Source organism: Scyliorhinus canicula, chromosome 4, assembly GCF_902713615.1.
Source record: "Scyliorhinus canicula chromosome 4, sScyCan1.1, whole genome shotgun sequence".
In the NCBI taxonomy this organism is placed as follows: Eukaryota; Metazoa; Chordata; class Chondrichthyes; order Carcharhiniformes; family Scyliorhinidae; genus Scyliorhinus; species Scyliorhinus canicula.
This window is the reverse complement of record NC_052149.1, coordinates 104,706,955-104,727,926: the sequence shown is the minus strand read 5'-3', so window position 1 is coordinate 104,727,926 and position 20,972 is coordinate 104,706,955. Positions and strand designations below refer to the sequence as shown.

The 20,972-nt window shown below is 47.5% G+C and overlaps 1 protein-coding gene across 5 annotated transcripts in view; it reads right to left on the bottom strand.

Annotated features, from left to right (window-relative positions):
* The window catches only part of dnm3a (dynamin 3a), a 338,917-nt gene that overhangs the window by 44,018 nt on the left and 273,927 nt on the right, over positions 1-20,972 (bottom strand). For all 5 annotated transcript variants that reach the window (XM_038794962.1, XM_038794965.1, XM_038794964.1 and 2 more), the window contains 3 exons: positions 16,987-17,098; positions 8,612-8,776; positions 2,890-3,116 (listed from right to left, as the gene is read on the bottom strand). In XM_038794962.1, the coding sequence (XP_038650890.1) occupies positions 2,890-3,116; positions 8,612-8,776; positions 16,987-17,098 (504 nt within the window). The remainder of the gene's footprint in view (positions 1-2,889; positions 3,117-8,611; positions 8,777-16,986; positions 17,099-20,972) is intronic.

Here is a 20,972-nt window from a genome sequence, read left to right as displayed (position 1 = left end):
TAATGCCCTCCATATCAGGCAACGTCCTGGTAAATCTTTTCAGTACCCTCTCCAAAGCCTCCACATCTTTCTGGTAGTGTGGCGACCAGAATTGAACACTATACTCCAAGTGTGGCCTAACTAAGGTTCTATAAAACTGCATCATGACTTGCCAATTATTAAACTCAATGCCTCAGCCAATAAAAGCAAGCATGCCGTATGCCTTCTTGACTACCTTCTCCACCTGCGTTGCCACTTTCAATGGCCGATGTACCTGTACACCCAGATCCCTCTGCCTATTAATACTCTTAAGGTTCTGCCATTTACTGTATATCTCCCACCTGTATTAGACCTTCCAAAATGCATTACCTCACATTTGTCTGGATTAAATTCCATTTGCCATCTCTCCGCCCAAGTCTCCAACCGATCTATATCCTGCTGTATCCTCTGACGGTCCTCATCACTATCTGCAATTTTACCAACCTTAGTGTCGTCTGCAAACTTACTAATCAGACCAGTTGCATTTTCCTCAAACCCTTTATATATATTTCAAACAGCAAAGGTCCCAGCATTGATCCCTGAGGAATGCCACTAGTCACAGCCCTCCATTCAGAAACGCACCCTTCTACTGCTACCCTCTGTCTTCTATGACCGAGCCAGTTCTGGATCCATATTGCCAGCTCACCTCTGATTCAGTGCAACTTCACCTTCTCTACCAGTCTGCCATGCGGGACCTTTCCAAAGGCCTTACTGAAGTCCATGTAGATAATATCCAGTGCCCGACCCTCATCAATCATCTCCGTCACTTCCTCGAAAACCTGCACAAGTTAGCAAGACACGACCTCCCCTTCACAAAACCATGTTGCCTCTCGCTAATACATCCACTTATTTCCAAGTGGCAATAAATCCTGTCTCGAAGAATCCTCTCCAATAATTTCCCTACCACTGACGTAAGGCTTGTAAATACCTGGATGATCCTTGCTACCCTTTTTAAACAAAGGAAAACACTGGCTATTCTCCAATCCTCTGGTACATGCCCTGTGGCAGTGAGGATACAAAGTTTGCTCTCAAGGCCCAGAAATGTCTTCCCTTGCCTCTCTCACTATTTTTGCATATATCCCATCATGCCCTGGGACTTGTCTAGCTTAATGTTTTTCAAGACCCCCCATTCCTCCTTTTTGATCTTAACGTGACACAAACTATCTATACACCCTTTCCCAGACTCATCATCCATTAAGTCCTTTTATTTGGTGAATACTAACACAAAGTACTCATTTAATATCACACCCATTTCCTCTGGCTCCACGCATAGATTCCCTCCCCTGTCCTTGAGTGGGCCAACCCTCTCCCTGGCTCCCCTCTTGCTCTTTATATATATACAAAAAGCCAGTAATCCTACTGGCCAAGGACGTTTTGTGACCCCATAGTTCACTGAACTATGGCAAAATTCTGTGATTTTGTACAATGGGCCGGGGTGAGAAGGCAGGCTCCATGTCGACCTCAGCCAGAACAGGGGAGATTGAGTCCCTTGCGGTTACAGTTAATCTGATCCACATGCTAGCTGCTCTAGCCAGTTAAGCTAACTGCCCCCACACCCCATAAGAATAATTTGTGTGGACTTCTTTGGTTACTGAACTTCTAGGAGTAATGAAATGAAAATGAAAATCGTTATTGTCACGAGTAGGCTTCAATGAAGTTACTGTGAAAAGCCCCTACACATTACACAAGACAAGCCCCTACACAAGACATTACACTAAGGAAGACACCTGATCAAGGGTATACATGTAAGTTAGAAAAGTATTCAAGAGACTTGTTTGAGTTATCGAAGTGGGAAGGGTGTTTTTTTTGTGAATTATTTCTGAGTTTGGATGAATTCATTGTGTTGAATCAGAGATCTGTCTTCTATTAAAAAGGAAGACTTTATCTTCCACGTGCAGCATGGTAGCACAGTGGTTAACACATGTGCTTCACAGCTCCAGGGTCCCAGGTTCGATTCCTGGCTTGAGTCACTGTCTGTGCGGAGTCAGCAAATTCTCCCTGTTCCTGCGTGGGTTTCCTCTGGGTGCTCCGCTTTTCTTCCACAGTCCAAAGATGTGCAGGTTAGGTGGATCGGATTTACTAAATTGTCCTTAGTGTCCAAAAGGGTTGGGTGGGGTTACTGGGTTACGGGGATAGGATAGGGTGCTCTTTCCAAGGGCCGATGCAGACTCGATGGGCCGAATGGCCTCCTTCTGCACTGTAAATTCTATGTTTCTATGCTGATTTATATTTGCAATTATTAAAACAGAAATTTATCGTTGTGCTCACTTCAAATTGCTAATTGCTCTGACTGAGAGCACAGGCTGCCCTCCCAGCTGGGAGGTACATATCTGCGATTCATAGCTACGGAAATAGGATGATTTTGAGTTTCAGACAGGAGGAGAAATATTGAAGTTGTCCATCCATGGCTGGAAGGATGGTGGTGAAGAGAGGATTTTGGTTTAGTGGGAAACTCAGACTACTTTTACGGAAAAGGTTAAAATATTTCTGGGCTAGGAGGTGAAAATCCAAACAACCCAAATAAGTGTGAGAAAAAGATCAGCAAGTCATATGGTGGGGTGGGCATGGTTACCCAAATAAGAGTTCTGTGGCATAAGAAATAAAACGTGAGTGACAAGCATAAATTCAGGTCAACAATGCAAAAAGTATCATTTTAAAACCTGGCAATAGCATATCTGTAAGTGCAGCAGGCCTTAGTTTTGAGGTAGTGGTGAAGGCTATAGTGACCTCAGTTCTAACTATGGGAATTGGAAATCATGGGTGTAACCATGATTTCTCTGTGAAACAAACATTCAGTTGATTCAAAACAGTTCTCTAAAGAATAAAAGGTAGAATAGATGATAACTTCAACAGTCACTTCTGCATTCATACCTGCACCCTGAATGTAGCCAGGAATCATCCACGGGAGGAGGCAAAGGAACCGTTATTGTATTTGTGTTGATATCACCAATAATATTCAGTGCTTCTCTGATAGCATTGTACGTACGCAGTGTTTCATCACGCCTTTGAGCCTGCTCTGGCGACTCCTTCATCAAGGTGTTTTGGTCCTCTGAGGAGTACAGTTTTGCTAAAAGCTCGGCGTTGATAAAGTCCTTCGTCTATGGAACATTATTAAAAAAACACGTAAGTACATTGCCAAGTTCATGGTGCAGTCCACCTGCAATGTGTAAAAGCTGCCATCAGTTTACAAGATGATAGAAAAGTTGAATTATATCAAACTGAATCAAATATCAGCATTTTGTATTTTGTCAAGGCTGCTGCAGGAAAGGAATCAACATTGACAATAAATGAGTTAAAAACAATTGAGAATTGGTGCATGAATGCTCTTGCCACCTGTGTTTTTAGGTTTCCTATTTTCATTGCTATTTTATTACAGTGATTGAAAAAAATGGCTCACCACCACCTTCTCAAGGGAAAATAGGGGTTGGCAACAAATGCTGGCCTTGTCTTGTGCACATCCCATGAAAGAATATTTTGCATTCTGTTGGTTCATGTTCAAAAAAATAAGTTTCGATTATATTTAATCATTTTATCATGAAGTTTTTAGTCAAAATATTACATGAAACCACATTTTATAAGCCACCCATATAATAATCTTTATAATAATCTTTATTGTCACAAGTAGGCTTACATTAATACTGCAACAAAGTTACTGTGAAAAGCCCCTAGTCACCACATTCCGGCGCCTGTTCGGTATACGGAGGGAGAATTCAGAATGTCCAAATAACCTATAGCATGTCTTTCTGAACTTGTGGGAGGAAACCGGAGCATCCGGAGGAAACCCACGCAGACACGGGGAGAATGTGCAGACTCCGCAGAGACAGTGACCCAAGCCGGGAATCGAACCTGGGACCCTGGCGCTGTGAAGCAACAGTGCTATCCATATATGACAGAGTTGGATTCAAATGCTCTACTTGCTTGACTTAAAAGGTTTTCACTGAGTTTAAATGATAAAATGCCGGTCAGTTAACAATTGGAATATTAAAGAAGTAACAATACCAGTACTCTAAAGAGGGAGCACCTCAGCGCATGATTCAAATTAATAGTGGCTTGCAGGCAAGAATGTGTGTTTTTTAAAAATTCTTTCATGGGATGTGGGTGTCACTGGCTATGCCACCACTTTTTTAAGAAAATATTTTATTGAAGAATTTGTAAATTTCACAGTTTAACACATTAACATTTCTTAAACAACCATGTGGTCCGACACACGTAAAAAAACGAAAAAACAATGTCCCCTACTACCACAGCCCTATTCCCTAATTGCCCGTATACTGAGTTCACTGTCTGTATCTAACACTGCCACGTCTCCTGTTTTCTTCCCACCGCGCCCCCCCCCCCCCAACTTCCTTACTGCTGACATTCAATTTTCTTTGAAGAACCGATGAATGGCTGCCATCTCTGAGAGAACCCCTGAATTGATCCTCTCAAGGTGAACTTGATTTTCTCCAGACTGAGAAACCCTGCCATATCGCTGACCCACACACCTGACTTCGGGGGCTCCGAGTCCCTCCATCCCAGCAAATTCCCTCTCGGGCCACCAGGGAGGGGAAGGCCAGGACATCGGCCTCCCTCCTCCCCCGGATCAGCCGTTAACCCAAATATTGCCAGTTCTGGACTCGGAGTTACCCTCCCTTCCAGGACTTCTGACATAACGTCCGCAAATCCCTACCAGAATCCCCTCAACTTCGCACATGCCCAGAACATATGTACATGGTTAGCTGGGCTACCCCCACACTGCCCACATCTGTCCTCCACCTCGTCAAAGAACCTGCTCATCCAGGCTACTGTCATGTGGGCCCTGTGGACCACTTTGAACTGGATCAGGCCAAGTCTGGCACAGGACGAGGATGAATTGACTCTCTTCAAGGCTTTTTCCCACTTTTCCATTTCCAGCTCTTCTCAGCTCCTCTTCCCACTTCCGCTTCACCTCCCTGATCGGGGCCCCTTCCCACTCCAACAACTCCTTGTATATCTCTGAAATCTTCCCCTCTCCAACCCCAGTTTTTGACATCACTTTATCCTGTAGTCCCCTCAGGGGTAGGCGAGGAAAGCCTGGAACCTGCCTTTGTAAAAAGTCCCGGACCTGAATCGAAACCCATTCCCGCCCGGTAGCTCAAACTCCGCCTCTAGTGCCTTCAAGGTCGAAAAGCCCTCCTGGATAAATAAATCCCCAAATCTCTCGATCCCTGCCTGCTGCCACCTCCTGAAGCCCCTTCCAGCCTCCCCGGGACAAACCGGTGATTGAGACCACACTGATGCCCCCTCTAATCCCATGGGCTGCCTCTACTGCCCCCACATCTTTAGAGCTGCCACCACCACAGGGCTTGTCGAGTATCGAGCCAGCGAGAACAGCAGGAGCGCCATTAGTAAAGCCTCCAACCTCGTACCCTAGCAGGATGCCGCTTCCACTCGCTCCCAGGCCAACCCCTCCCCCACTACCCACTTCCTGACCATCAATATGTTGGCCGTCCAGTAATAATTAATAAAGCTCGGGAGGGCCAGGCCTCCCTCTCCGCGACCCCGCTCCAGGAGAGCCCTCTTTACTCTCGTTGTTTTCCCCGCTCACACAAAACCTGTAATCGGCACGTTTATTTTTCTAAAAAAAACCCGTTGGGACAAAAATCGGAAGGCATTGAGAAAAGAAAAGGTGGACTGTCATCTTAACCATCTGGACCCTTCCCGCTAGCGTCAGCGGGAAGATGTCCCACCTGTGGAAATCGCCTTTTCATTTGGTCGACCGCTTTGCCCAGATTTAACTTGTGGAGCTGCCCCCTACTCTTTAGCCACTTGAATCCCTAAATATCTAAAACTCCCCGCCACCACTTTAAAGGTAACTCCCTCAGCCTCCTTTCCTGCCCCTGTTCCTGGATCACAAACATCTTGCTCTTTCCCGTATTTAACTTGTAGCCTGAAAATTGCCTAAATTCTCCTAGTACCTCCATGATTTTGGCCACCGCTCCCCCCCACTGGGTCTGTAATATAAAGCAGCAAGTCATCCGTATAGAGAGAAACCCTGTGCTCCACCCCCCCGTCCCCTCACTATCCCCCGCCACGCACTCGATGCTCTAAGGGCCATTGCTAAAGGCTCTATGGCCAGGGCAAACTAATAGGGAGAGCGGGCATCCCTGCCTTGTCCTTCTCCCGAGATTAAAATATTCTGACTGGGTTCGGTTGGTTCTCACATTTGCCACCGGGGCCTGTTATAACAGTCCACAAATCCTGCCTGAAACCAAACCTGCCTAAAATATCCCATAAGTATGTCCACACCACCCAGTCGAAAGCCTTCTCCATGTCCATGGCTACTACCACCTCAGCATCACGCCCCTCAGCTGGCATCATTATAACATTCAGAAGCTGTCTAATATTGAACGGCTGCCCTTCACAAATCCCGTCTGATCCTCCCCTATTACCTCCAGGACACAGTCCTCTATTCTGGTGGCCAAGATCTTTGCCAGTAATTTTGCATTTACATTTAAAAGGGAAATTGGTCTGTACGATCCACAGCTCTCCGGGTCCTTGTATCGCTTCAGGATGAGAGAGATTCATGCCTGTGATAGCGTTGGGGGAAGCACTCCCAATTCCTTGGATGCATTAACAGCGGTCCACTAGCACCGAAAACTTTTTATAAAATTCCACTGGGAATCCATCAGGTCCCGGAACCTTACCTGATTGCATTGCCCCCAAACCGTCTATCACTTCACCGACCCAATTGGGTCCCCCTAGACTTCTACCAGCTCCTCATCTACCTTCGGGAACTCTAGCCTCGCCAGGAATTGGTTCATTCCCTCCTCCCCCGCAGGGGGTTCCGACTCATTTAAACGACTATAGAATTCATGAGACACGTCATTAGCTGTCCCCGCATCCCTCACTACTTTCCCCCTCACATCCTTAATTTTCCCTATTTCTCTCGCCGCCACCTGCTTCCTCAGCTGATGTGCCAACATAGACATAGAATTTACAGTGCAGAAGGAGGCCATTTGGCCCATCGAGTCTGCACCGGCTCTTGGAAAGAGCACCCTACCCAAGGTCCACACCTCCACCCTATCCACATAACCCAGTAACCCCACCCAACACTAAGTGCAATTTAGCATGGCCAATCCACCTAACCGGCACATCTTTGGACTGTGGGAGAAACCGGAGCACCCGGAGAAACCCACGCACACACGGGGAGAATGTGCAGACTCTGCACAGACAGTGATCCAAACCGGGAATCGAACCTGGGACCCTGGAGCTGTGAAGCAATTGTGAAGCTGTGAAACATCCTGTTAGCTTTCTCCCCACATTCATAGACTGCCCCTTCAACCCTCCTCAGCTGTCCCACCGCCTGCCTATGGAAGGAGCCCAAAATCCATTTCAAGTCTCTGACGCTCTTTCAGGAGCTCCTCATTTGGAGACTCCACATATCTCCTATCCACATGTAAGGTTTCTCCTACTAGCCTGTCCAGCTCCGCCGTTCAACCCTCTTCCTATGGGCCCAAATCGGAATACATTCGCCTCTGATGACTGCTTTCAATGCCTCCCACACCACCCCAGCTGCGTGGTTGAGGGAGTGAATGTTGAAGGTGCATTCTCAATTTCAACAATAGTCATCCAGCGGACAAAATAATTCAAAACTTTTGTGTTCAGGTTTATTTGAAAAGTCACTCCACGTTATTCACTATTTTCACATGCGTTGGAGCGGATAATATTCTTGAACTGCACAGAAGATCAAGCTGAATCAATGAGTTGCATCGTACATTTTTAAAAAAGGGCACAAAGTATCATTCAATTTCAGAAAAAAACCATATAATGCAAGTCTTTTTCCTCTTGGAAAACAAAGTTATACTCGGCTTTCATAAAGCTTTGCTCCATCTACACTTGGAATTTGATCCCTGCAGATGGCAAAGATTTCAAAGTTCTTGAGAAAGTGCAGAAGAAGATGCCCAGCCTGAAATTTTGAGTTATGCGGATCAGCAGATCAGCCATGAACCACAGCTGACACTCCAGTTCCCTGCTCAAAAGATGCTATTGAATCTGCTTCTCCTACTCTTGGAGTACGTTTCACAGCAAAATAACTCACTCCATAAAAAGATTTTAGAGAAGTACACATTTTTAAAACTGGAAATGCATTGAGATGATATTTCAATGTACAATCTATGAACGATTTTGGATCAACCAGACGGACTGCTGAGTACATTCTGGTCCTGAACTTTCCTTTGTTTCTATGCATCAATTTGACACAAGCTATCAGATAATTAAATGCTTACCCTGATCTATGACTGGCTGACACATGCCACTGGCCATCTATCTTTATCCCCAATGATTGGGGATTTACTGGGCTAATAAAAACATCAGAGGTCATAGAAGCATGACAAAAAGCATGTTTTAGGTATTGTTAATGATCTGGCTTTCTCCCAAGCTAAATACCTCAGTAAGTTATACTACATGTGTTAGCCATTTTTGTTGCAATTTAGAAGGAAAGCTTTTTTTCTTGCTTGCATGGCAAAGGTAACAGTTACTATATCTAAGCTTTAAAAATAGGTCAACTAAAAGTAGTATAAAGTGGTTAATATAGCCACCTTGCTTGGCTTGATTGTGTAATAGCAAAACTCACATTATTTATCATAAGGTGCATAATTATCTTCGGCAACAGGTCTCGGATAGTCTTGTTAATGATACACATGTATGACTCCACTAAGTTGCGAATGGTCTCCACCTGTCTCTCCAGTTGAGGGTCCATGGAAAAGTTATCTGTACCCACTGCCTCCTCATTCACAGGCTGCGCAGAAAGCAAAAACACATGCAAACTGAAGTCTGGCACAACAGTAACATCTTTCATAGCTTTTTTCTCTGACAGTGCTGGTGCAATACAAATTGTTTCCCCATTGAAACCAACTGCCAAGCTTGTTCAACATGGGCTGGGATTCTCCCCTAACTGGCGGAGCGGGCCATCCCGGCGCCGAGGAATGGCATGAACCACTCCGGCGTCGGATCGCCCGGAAGGTGCGGAATCCTCCGCACCTTCAGGGGCCAGGCCGGCGGGCTTGCCGCCGCACCAACTGGCGCCGAAGGGCCTCTGTCGGCAGGCGTGAGTTGGCGCATGCGCAGGAGCGCCAGCGTGTGCCCCCCCCCCCCCCCCCCCCCCCGAGGACTCCGCAGGCCGCCTGCAGAGTCAGGTCCCGCCGGTAAGGACCTTGTTTGATTTACACCGGCAGGACTAGCTGAAAATGGGCGGCCACTCGCGGAGTGGAGGATTGCCGGGAACGGGGGGGGCGGCCACTGCCAACGGCCCCCGACCGACGCAATGTGATTCCTGCCCCTGCCGAAAATCCGGCGCCGGACAATCCGGGGCCGGCATTCACCCCCCCCCCGGCGATTCTCCGGCCGGTGGGGTGTCGGAGAATCCCGCCCATGATTTTCAACTGAAGTAGTGGATGGCTGGGGTCAACACCTTATCTGGATGTCATGGAGTTAAGAGTTGGAGCAATTTCACTGTGTAGTATATTATAATAAACATATACGCACATAACGAGCAAGAGGGGGACTTATCACGGTAGCACAGTGGTTAGCACAGTTGTTTCACAACTCCAGGGTCCCAGGTTCGATTCTCAGCTTGGGTCACTGTCTGTGCGGAGTCTGCATGTTCTCCCGTGTCTGCATGGGTTTCCCCCGGGTGCTCCGGTTTCATCCCACAGTCCGAAGATGTGCAGGTTAGGTAGATTGGCCATGCTATTGTCTGAAAAGGTTGGGAGGGGTTACTGGGTTTCGGGGATAGGGTGGAGGTGTGTGGCCGGTGCAGACTCGATGGGCCGAATGGCCTCCTTCTGCACTGTAGATTCTGTGATTCTATGAAGCGGGTAGCCAGGGAAAGGGTTGGCCCACTCAACGACAGAAGAGGGATTCCAAGCATGGAGTCAGAGGAAATGGGCAAAGTTCTAAATGATTGCTTTGCATCAGTATTCACCAAAGAGAAGGGGTGGAAATCTCCGCTCCCCACGCGGCCTGGGAGAATCGCGGGAGGGCCTCCCGACATTTTTTACGCCCCCCCCCGGCGCCCCTGCGATTCTCCCCGCCGCCCCCCCCCCCCCCCCCCGCCCCCCTCGGAAAAATCGGCGCTCGCCGTTTTTCACGGCGAATGGTGATTCTCCGAGCCCGATGGGCCGAGCGGCCGGCCCTTCACGCCCGTTTCACCACGGCAGCAACCACACCTGGTCGCTGCATTCGTGAAGCGGGCGCCAGATGCCCGTTTGGGGCATCTAGGGGCCCGATTTGGAAGGGAGCACCGCGACTGTGCTCCGGAGGGGACAGGCCCGCGATCGGTGCCCACCGATCGTCAGGCCAGCGTCCAAAACGTACGCACTCTTTTCCCTCCACCGCCCGGCCAGATCAAGCCGCCATGTCTTGCCTGGCGGCGGTGGAGAAAGACGGCACCACGCATGCGCGGGTTCGCGTCGTCTGCGCGCTGATGTCATCTGCGAAGCGCCGTTCGGGCATAATTTCTGGCGGCCGAGGCCGGGAACGACGGGGGCCCGCTCCTAGCCCCCCGGGTGGGGGTGAATTAGGTGCGGGGAGCAGGCCCCGAGGCCGTCGTGAACCACGGTCGAGTTCATGACGGCCTCCGCGATTTTTGGCCTTAGCGGAGAATACCGCCCAAGGACTTGGTGGATGACGAGTCTGAGGAAGGGTGTGTAGATAGTCTGGTTCAGTGGTTAGCACTATGGCTTCACAGCGCCAGGGTCCCAGGTTCGAGTCCCGCTTGGGTCACTGTCTGTGCGGAGTCTGCACATTCTCCCCGTGTCTGCGTGGGTTTCCTCCGAGTGCTCCGGTTTCCTCCCACAGTCCAAAGAGTGCAGGTTAGGTGGATTTGACAGGCTAAATTGCCCCTTGGGGATAGGTTACAGGGTGGGGGATTGGGCCTAGATAGGATGGCCTTTCAAAGGACCTCTTTCTGTGCTGTGGGGTTTCTAGGATTCTAGAAATCTTTGTATCCTCACTGGCTACAGGTGAGGTCCCAGAGGACTGGAGAGTAGCTAATGGTGTTCATTTGTTTAAGAAGGGTGGCAAGGATAATCCAGGAAATTACCAGGCTGGTGAGCCTTACATCAGTAGTGGGGAAATTATTGGGGAGGATTCTTCGAGACAGGATTTACTCCCATTTGGAAGCAAGTGGGCCTATTAGCGAGAGGCAGCATGGTTTTGTGATGGGGAGGTTCTGTCTCACTAACTTGTTCGAGTTTTTCGAGCAAGTGACAAAGATATTTGATGAAGGTAGGGCAGTGGATGCTGTTTACTTGGACTTCAGTAAGGCCTTTGACAAGGTCCCTCATGGCAGGCTGGTATAGAAGGTGAAGTCACACGTGATCAGAGGTGAACTGGCAAGATGGATACAGAACTAGCTCTGTCATAGAAGACAGAGCAATGGAAGGGTACTTTTCTGAATGGAGGGCTGTGATTGGTGGTGTTCCACATGGATCAGTGCTGGGACCTTTGTTGTTTGTAGTGTATGTAAATGATTTGGAGGACAATGTAACTGATCTGATTAGTAAGTTTGCAGATGATACAAAGGTTGGTGGAATTGTGGATTGCCATGAGAACTGTCAGAAGATACAGCAGGACATAGATCGGTTAGAGACTTAGGCGGAGAGATGGTAGATGGAATTTAATCCGGACAAATGTGAGGTAATGCATTTTGGAAGGTCGAATACAGGTGGAAAATATACAGTGAGTGGCAGAACCTTTAAAAGTGTTGACAGGCAGAGGGATCTGGGCGTACAGGTCCACAGGTCACTGAAAGTGGCAAAGTAGGTGGAGAAGGTAGTCAAGAAGTCATATGGCATTCTTGCCTTCATCGGATGGGGCATTGAGTATAAAAATTGGCAAATCATGCTGCAGCTGTATAGAATCTTAGGCCGACTTGGAATATAGTGTTCAATTCTAGATGCCACACTATCAGAAGGATGTGGAGGCTTTGGAGAGGGTACAGAAGACGTTTACCATGATGTTGCCTGGCATGAAGGGCATTAGCTATGAGGAGAGTTTGGATAAACTCAGTTTGTTCTCACTGGAATGACGAGGGGTGACCTGATGGAAGTCTACAAAATTATGAGGGGCATGGATGGAATGGATAGTCAGAAGCTTTTTCTCAGGGTGGAAGAGTCAATTACAAAGGGTAATAGGTTTAAGGTGCAGGTGGCAAAGTTCAGAGGAGATGTGCAAGGGAGATTTTTTGCACAGAGGGTAGTGGGTGCCTGGAACTCACTGCCGGAGGAGGTGGTGGAAGCAGGGACGATAATGGCATTTAAGGAGCGTCTTGACTAATACATGGGGGGTGCGCGAGTGATTAAATGGCAAAAAGAATGATAGTGCAAGGCAAAAGTGATTAGCAATGGGACAAATAGAGAAACAAAAGAAAGATAAATCCAGATTGTGTACATGCAAATAGCAGAAGGGAGGGAAGCATGAAAAATCTGGCAAAGAGGAAAAGGCCTCTGTAACCCAGGAATGTGGCGGAAGGAAACTGGGCAGACCCTTGGATATGGACCAACTCGCTAGCTGAGTTCCCCAGCCCAAGCATCATCCCAAATTTCCTCCAATCCCAATGGCTCTCGGGCAGCTTGCCTTGGTTACCAGCACTTGCTGCCCAAGAGAAAATGGAAGCAATGGTTACGATAGTAAGTTGTTAAACTCAAAGTTAATGCCAGAGTACTATAAATAGAAAAATGAGTTGCTCTTCTTTAAGCTTGTTTCTTTGGAACAGTGTAAGAGGTCAAGAGCATAGAGGTCAGAAAGGGGTGAAGGATTCAAGTGGCAGACAACCGTGAGCTCAAGAGTCATGCTTACCAACTGAATTGATTATCTGCTTTGTCTTTGGGTTCCCTGGTATAGACAAGATCATACTGGGCAGCACGGCAGCACACTGGTTATCACTGTTGCTCCACAGCACCAGGGTCCCAGGTTCGATTCCCGGCTTGGATCACTGTCTGTGCGGAGTCTGCATGTTCCTCCTGTGACTGCGTGGGTTTCCTCCGGGTGCTCCGGTTTCCTCACACAGATCCCGAAAGACGTGCTGTTAGGTAATTTGGACATTCTGAATTCTCCCTCAATGTATCCGAACAGGCGCCGGAATGTGGCGACTCAGGGATTTTCACAGTAACCTCATTGCAGAGTTAATGAAGGTATACTCGTGACAATAAAGATTATTATTATACGGTGAGCAGCAAATGCAGTTCACTAAGTTAGAAGCCTGTAAAATTCCCGGGATGAACTGCCCACAGCCCACCCCTAACCTACCCACAATTTTACAGTGAGACCCATAATGGCAGACAGAGGGACAAGGAAATGAAAATGAAAAACGCTTATTGTCACAAATAGGCTTCAGTGAAGTTACTGTGAAAAGCCCCTAGCCGCCACATTCCGGCGCCTGTTCGGGAAGGCTGTTACGGGAATTGAACCGTGCTGTTGGCCTGCTTTAAAAGTCAGCGATTTAGCCCAGTGTGGATGAAGAAGGCAAACAATAGAATGGAGTGAAGACAGGGAAGGAAAGCCGGAACCCGACAAGCCTGCATGAAAAGCTCATTGTAAGGGGGGGTCAAAGGGATACCGCATCATTTACTGGAAGGGGATGGGTGAAGACTCTAGAGGTAAGGGTAGATCTCGAAGTGGGGCATGGGTGCTTCATGATGAGCTTGGAGGGGGGGGTCCCTGAATCCAGGAACAAACCTCTTGAGGCTGTTAGCCTTTCCCCCCCGGGTTGCTGACATTCTGCACGATCTGGTGAAGACTGGAGAGACTGATACGAGTGTACTGATTGCGGTTTAAATATGGCGGCGGGACCTCCAAACCCATCAGCTGATGGCACATGGACAAGCCCGCTGCCACCCGCTAAGTGCTCCCACTCTCCTGTGCATAATTAATAAGGTTCCAAGCTCAGAATTAGCACGGGATCCCGCTATTCTGGTTGGCAGCAAGTGCCACTGGAGCTGCCCGCTACGGTACTTAGTCACAACATTCTACCCTCGGACTTGTCTGAGGACTGCATGTTGTTCCAGTCTTGCTCACTGCTCCTATTGGCACTGCTGCGGTTACAGGCTGCTGGCCATTCTGATTGGCTGGCAGTTCACTGAGGCGGGACTTCATTCCAAAGTCCCATCTCCAGCCAATTAATGTTTCCTGGAGCGTTAAGTGACTGCGAGGTAGTTGGGAGAAAGGAGGACGTGTCCACGCTACTTTTAGAGTGGCACGAGTGGGGGAGCGCCCTGTCGTCCAAAATATTCTGCCCTCTCAGGGAAGAGAGTTCCTTGGCTACAATATGCATTCAAGAAGATTTCCTTTAATGAATTCTTAAGTGAAGCAAACATATTTATGATTTTTTAGAAACGCTGGCCATAGGAAACCTTTATAAATACACTTATGGCGATGCTGCACAATAACCAGAGACATTCTTCCCTCAGTATAATGAAATAAAATTGTCATGGTTGATCATTATGGTTTATACATTTTAAATGAAAGCAGAATAAAGGAGATTATGATTCCAAATTCAGAAGCTAAACTTCAGGTGGACAATCAATGCAGCTTACAAACAAAATGGAGAAAATATGCTGCAAATAAACTTTTGAAATATTAAGACAAAATTATTTCTCTAAAACATATTTTCTCAATTGGAAAATGAGAGATGTGCTATAATTTCCCAATGCCTAAAAGAAAGTTGGCAGTATTTGTATTTGACATTACCTCACTAATTCTTTATACAAGCCATTGGTGAGCATGGCACATTAGCTTGTTTAAAACGCAAAAACGGGGCATGAGTTTTAAGAACGAAAGGGCCTTTTTAAGAATACTGAAAATATGATAAAATATACAAATTTCAGAACAATCTCCAAAGGGAAAACAACTCAAAATGAAATTATGTCAAAATCATTCCAACAGAAATGTTTAAATTAAACCCATGAAAGGGTACAAATGTCAAGCAATATAAGTGGCCAATCATTCAGCATTAATATCAGAGTATGGATGTCAATCCATTTTCTAAAAATATTTGTGGAGTTACAGTGCAATTCAAACTATAGGACAAACTATGATCAAACGATTATTTTATGGCTTTAACCTTTTTGACAAATAACACACAAACCAGTAAAATAGTTCTATAGCAGCTCGTGACATTTGCAAATTATAACTACACACAATATACCATGGTCTGGATTCTCTGAAGGTCCGCTCCGAAATCGAGAAATGCGATCGGCCAGAGAATCAGCTCCGACGCCGGAATCGGCCTTGACGCTGGTTGGCGCCAGTTTCCAATTTGCAGCGCCCATCGCGCAGCCCGGAGAATCGTGTGAGGTGCCCCAATAACCGATTCTCCGGAGCCGCAGCGATTCTGCGGCCCGTAAGGGCCAAAGTCCCAACGTTGTGGTTCTAACCATGCATAGAAATTTGTGAAGCCGGAGTGCTGGCTGCCGCGGTGGCGGGAGGTAGGGGTTGGCGTGGGGGGACCGTGGGCTCCAGGGTCAGGGGAGGGTTGGGGAAGGGGGGGGTGATGACAGGCCGAGCGGCCAGGGGACCCCCACACCATGACAGAGTGCTGCCCACGCAAAGGATTCCATTACGGTGGCCGTGTTGATGGGCAGCCACCCCGGGCGCTGGGCCACCACAGGCTTCACGGCGGTATGGGTGGGTGCTGCCCCCCCTCCCCGGCGGCACCCATCGGGGGGGAGGGACCCAGGGCCCCACCCATGGCAAGCCCCAGTGAGGGCAGTGTCCTCAAATGGGGCACCGACGGGCCGGGGTGGGGGACATGCTTGACCGGGGCGTGCACTGCCATGGGCAACCATGTAGTCCATGGCACCTGGTTGGGCGCGTGTGTATGTGCCATGATAACATTTGGTGTTCCCCTGACAGCATATCATTCTCTAAAGATCACTGTTAAAATGCGACGTTGATAACTACAAACAGATGTAAAACACAGGTGAAGTGCTTTACAGAATTAAAAAAGTTTTATAGGCTCTATATAAGAAAACATTAACAAATAACATTAATATTTTGTTCGTAAGTGAGATACATTCAGACATTCCTCAAGCACCACTAAATAAATAGTCTGAAATTTTACAGAGGTCATTTTTGTCTGTAGTATTTTCTACTTCTTAATGACAATCAAAAGTAAACAGTGATACTGTCAATCAAAATAACTCACCATCTCACTTTCCCACTTGTTTTTTTTAAATTTAGAGGATTCAATTATTTTTTTCCAATTAAGGGGCAATTTTAGCGTGGCCAATCCACCTAACCTGCACGTCTTTGGGTTGTGGGGGCGAAACCCACGCAAACACGGGGAGAATGTGCAAACTCCACAAGGACAGTGACCCAGAGCCGGGATCGAACCATGGGACCTCGGCGCAGTGAGGCAGCAGTGCCAACCACTGCGTCATCGTGCTGCCCTACTTTCCCACTTGTAATGTGTACATTCGTAAGGGAAATACCAGAAGTGACAACAATGGCAGAACTTTTATTAGCCTAACTTCTCCTATTTGACTGTCCCACTCTAATGCCATCTTTTTGGAATTAAGGTTCAAACCAGGGGTGGGCAAACTTTTCCGTGCAAGGGCCACATTCAAAAATTCACAATTCACAAAGGGCCGCATAGTATATTAAGTAAAATAATTACTTCACCCGGTTATGATTCTGGGCGCCTCATATAGAACATAGAACAGTACAGCACAGAACAGGCCCTTCGGCCCTCGACGTTGTGCCGAGCAATGATCACCCTACTCAAGTCAATGTATCCACCCTATACCAGTAAGTAACCCAACAGCCCGCCCCCATTAACCTTAAAAAAAAAAAAAAAAAAAAAAAATTTTTTTAATTTTTTTTTTTTTTTTTTGTAATGACTTGGCGGGCCGCAGAAATACCTTTAGCGGGCCGCATGCGGCCCGCGGGCCGTAGTTTGCCCACCCCTGGTTCAAACCATATCAGTATTTTTTAAAATATGCAACTTACGGTGGATTTATCCGGATAAACACCAGCTCGAAGAAATGATGCCTTCCAACTATCTATCTCCCCCTGAGAGTCACAAGCAAGTTCCAGAAAACGATAATCCTTATAAACATTCCTGGGGAAAGAAAGAACAATCAGCAAATATCAGTAAGTCTGTATACATACATGATTTTGCTTAAAATAAACTTAAAAAGGCATATGGTCAGATTTTGGGTGTTACACTAGCTAAACATAAAAATGTTTTACTCTGTTACGTATTACAAATCAAATTGGCTATACACTGGCTTCCGTGGTATTGGAGACTGCAGGGTGAGGCTGAGTTTGACCAGTTGCTCACCCTTCTAACTGAAATATGGGGAGGAACTCTACCATTCTGAGGCAAAGTGCTGTGGTGAGGTGGGGTAGGACTCTGGAGTGTTTCCATCCGCAGGCACCAAATGGGAAGTCGTCTGGCCTCAGCCACAATAATTATGCAACCGAGTGCTTTGTGCCGTATTCCGTGATGGGGCAGGCCTGGTATCACGTGGTCCGCCGACTTTTCTGGGCGTCATATTGAAAAGGTGCCCAACATCACTGATCAACTATTGAAGAAAGAATGTGAACCTTCTGGAAAAGAAGATGGCTCTCCAGGAACATTCTGAGGCCGGTTGATGGACCCCCTCCAGGACACCGAATCTGGAAGGTCCACCTGCAGTTACCCCGAACCACGGCTGTGGAGCTCCAGGGTCCAGGATTGCAGATGGCCTCTATCCCGAATGCTGGAGGCAGCCCCAGGCATTGTTCATGTGAGTCCCAACATTGTTCCATGTATGTTTCTTGCCGTTTTACCAGTGGTTTCGTGGAGAATCAAGCGTGGCCGCAAGATTACAGACAGGCATTCATTTTCATCCCATTAATTTCATGCAAGCGACCAGCAGGTTTTCTGACCTGCCATGGCGGGCACCAGTGGAAGATCCAGTGGGATATTCACAGCAGTGAAACCAAATTCTGGCGCCATACTCTGCACTACATCACCATCAAACCCGCCAGCAGGGGCTTGGGAAAATTCCGCCCATGGCCGCAAATACTTCAGCATTGTCTTTTACATTCCTGTGCTGAGCTGCCCCATTAATGAGGATGGGGATGTTCGTGGAGCTTCCTTCTCCAGTTATTGTTTTTCCCTCATATTGCTTCTCTCATCACCTGCAACAAGCCCTGTACTTTGTGACTCAGCCAGCTTGTTCAGTGGCAGTGCTATAGAGTCACGTATGAAATAGTAGCAGCAGCAGACATTCAACATGGTGGAGTATTAATTCACTGGATGAAGGAGGAGAGTAAATGGTAATTAGCAGGAGGTATACTTGTCTATATTTGACCTGATACCATGAGACCTCATGGGGTCTGATATCATAGTTGAGGCTCCCAGGGCCACTCCCTCTCACTCCTCGAGGAATGGTGACGCAGAAGTCTGTGACATTGACCAAAATGCATGATTCTACAAGTATGACTATGTCAAACTGTTGTTTGACTAGCCTATAAGACAGTGCTCCCAATTTTGACCTGTCCCCAGATATTAGTGAACAAGACTTTGCAGGTTGGCTGGACTGGCAAAATCCCTTGCCTTCTCCCAGGAGCCTTTAAACCTACCTGCTTTACAGCAGCCAATGCAGTAAAGCAGGGAGCGTTGTCTCCCTGAGTTCACTGGTCTGTACTGCACTGTGACCTGCGGGACTCTTTCGCTGAAGGCACCAAGCAGATCCAGCTAGCGGAGGTTTGAACAAACATTTGCAGATCAGTTCAGTGTGCTTTAAACTCATGTCATTCCAGCTGGTCATGACATCACACTGCTAGGTGGAAGTTATGGCCCAGCGATTATAACATAAAGGGTCGAACATTGGAATACCAAGCTGCTCATTTTTTTTTTACACATACATTGGAGCTCTGCGTTTCTGGCCCAGACTGTCAACTTGGGTCTTTTCAGATTGTGGAGCGTTTCAGTTCTGGGAGTTCATCCTCTTAGGGCAGTATCGTCGGGGAAGCCAAGACACACATCCCTTTTCACGAGGATTGGTGGGGAGTTGGATGGTCTGGAGGGGCAGGGAGAGTCAGAGTGTCTTGGGGAAATAGGATGGTCAGAGGGAGGTCGGGTGGGGAGGGTTCAGTGGGGAGTCGAGTGAGTCAGTTGAATAGATAGGTGGGAGTTCGACATGTTTTTTTTCCTAACATTTCCTGGGTAACTATCCAGATAAGTGAGCTGGAACCATCCGAAGTCTCTGACTCTAACTCTAATTCAGAGCTGGAGACTTTTTTGGAGGCTTCCATAGAATCTCTATAGTGCAGGTGGCCATTTGGCCCATTAAGTCTGCACCGATCCTCCGAAAGATCTCCCTACCTAGGCCCACTCGCCCATCCTATCCCCAAAACTCCACCTAACCTATACATCTTTTGGACACTAAGGGGAATTTTTTAGCATTGCCAATCAACCGAACCTGCACATACTTGGGACTGTGCGAGGAAACCAAAAAACCCGGAGGAGACCCATGGGGAGAACATGAAAACCTCACACAGAAGACCTAAGGCCAGAATCGAACCTGGGTCCCCTGCACTGTGAGGCAGCAGTGCTAATAATTGTGCTACCGTGCTGTATGTATGGCGTCCCTCAGCGCATCTTCCAGAGTACTTCTGGGGCACGACCATCGGATAATGGAAGATCTGGGCCCGTAAAGTATAATTTCATATTTCCTGATGGATCACCCCACATGCAAGTGGGAAAGTATGTTTAATCCACATCTTTTCTAATTGGTTCGGGTCCTAGCACAGGCCAACAATTTCATCCACCAAGCAAATAATCTATGCGTTTCAGTCTTCCATTAAAACTATAGGGAGACTTCCCATTACGAAGAAGGACATTTTATCAATTAACAACAATCTTGTTATTATCAGTTATTAAGGTGCTTATAACCACTTGCCTGCTTGAAGATGTGCAGGTAATTTCTCTGCTTCTGTCTCAAACTAGCTGAAAAGTTTATCCATGCCTTTAAATTCAACTATTTCAATGCTCTCCAACTGGCCTCCCATGATCAACACTCTATAGACTTCAGCCTATGCAAAGCTGTTATCTACTTCCTAATTCGTACCAAGTCCCATTCACACATCATTTTGTTTCTTTTAAATGCATCATATTACGAACATGTATCAAACCAGGTTATGAACGGCTCCTCAAGCACGGTCACGAACATCCCCCACCTTTCCTCAAACCCCTGAAGCGCCCCTTAACTCATACTTTATCTTCTCTAATTGCAGGAAGTCGTACAGATCACCCAACCAAGCCGCTACCCCCGGTAGTGATGCCGACCACCATTCCAGCAAAATTAGTCGCCGGGCAATCAGAGAGGCGAAGGCCAAGACATCGGCCTTCCTCCTCTCCATGAGCACCGGCTTCTCTGAAAAACCCAAATATTGTCACCAAAGGGTCAGGGTCTACCTTCTCATCCACTATCCTGACTAAGACCACAAACACTCCCACCCAGAATCTTCCCAATTTTTCGCAACCCCAAAACATGTGCGCGTGATTCGCTGGCTCCTGCCCACACCTCTCACACTCATCTGCTACCCCCTGAAAGAACCCACTCATTCTCGCCTGAGTCATGTGCACCCTGAGCACCACCTTAAACTATATCAGGCTCATCCTTGCACAAGAGGATGTCCCATTTACCCTACGCAGTGCCTCACTCCATACTCTCCAATTGATCTCCCCTCCCAACTCCACTTTCCATTTCTCCTTGATCTTCATCACCCGCTCACCTTCCTGCACCCCCAGCCACTTGTATATATCCCCAATTCTTCCCTCTCCTTCCACATCCGGAAGCAGCAGTTGCTGCAGCAGGGTGTATCCCGGCAACCTAGCGAACCCTCTCCAGACCTTTCGTGCAAAGTCCCTAACCTGCAGTTACCTGAACTTTCACACATAAGGGGCGGGTCGGAGAATCGGCGGGGACGCGGGAAATTCC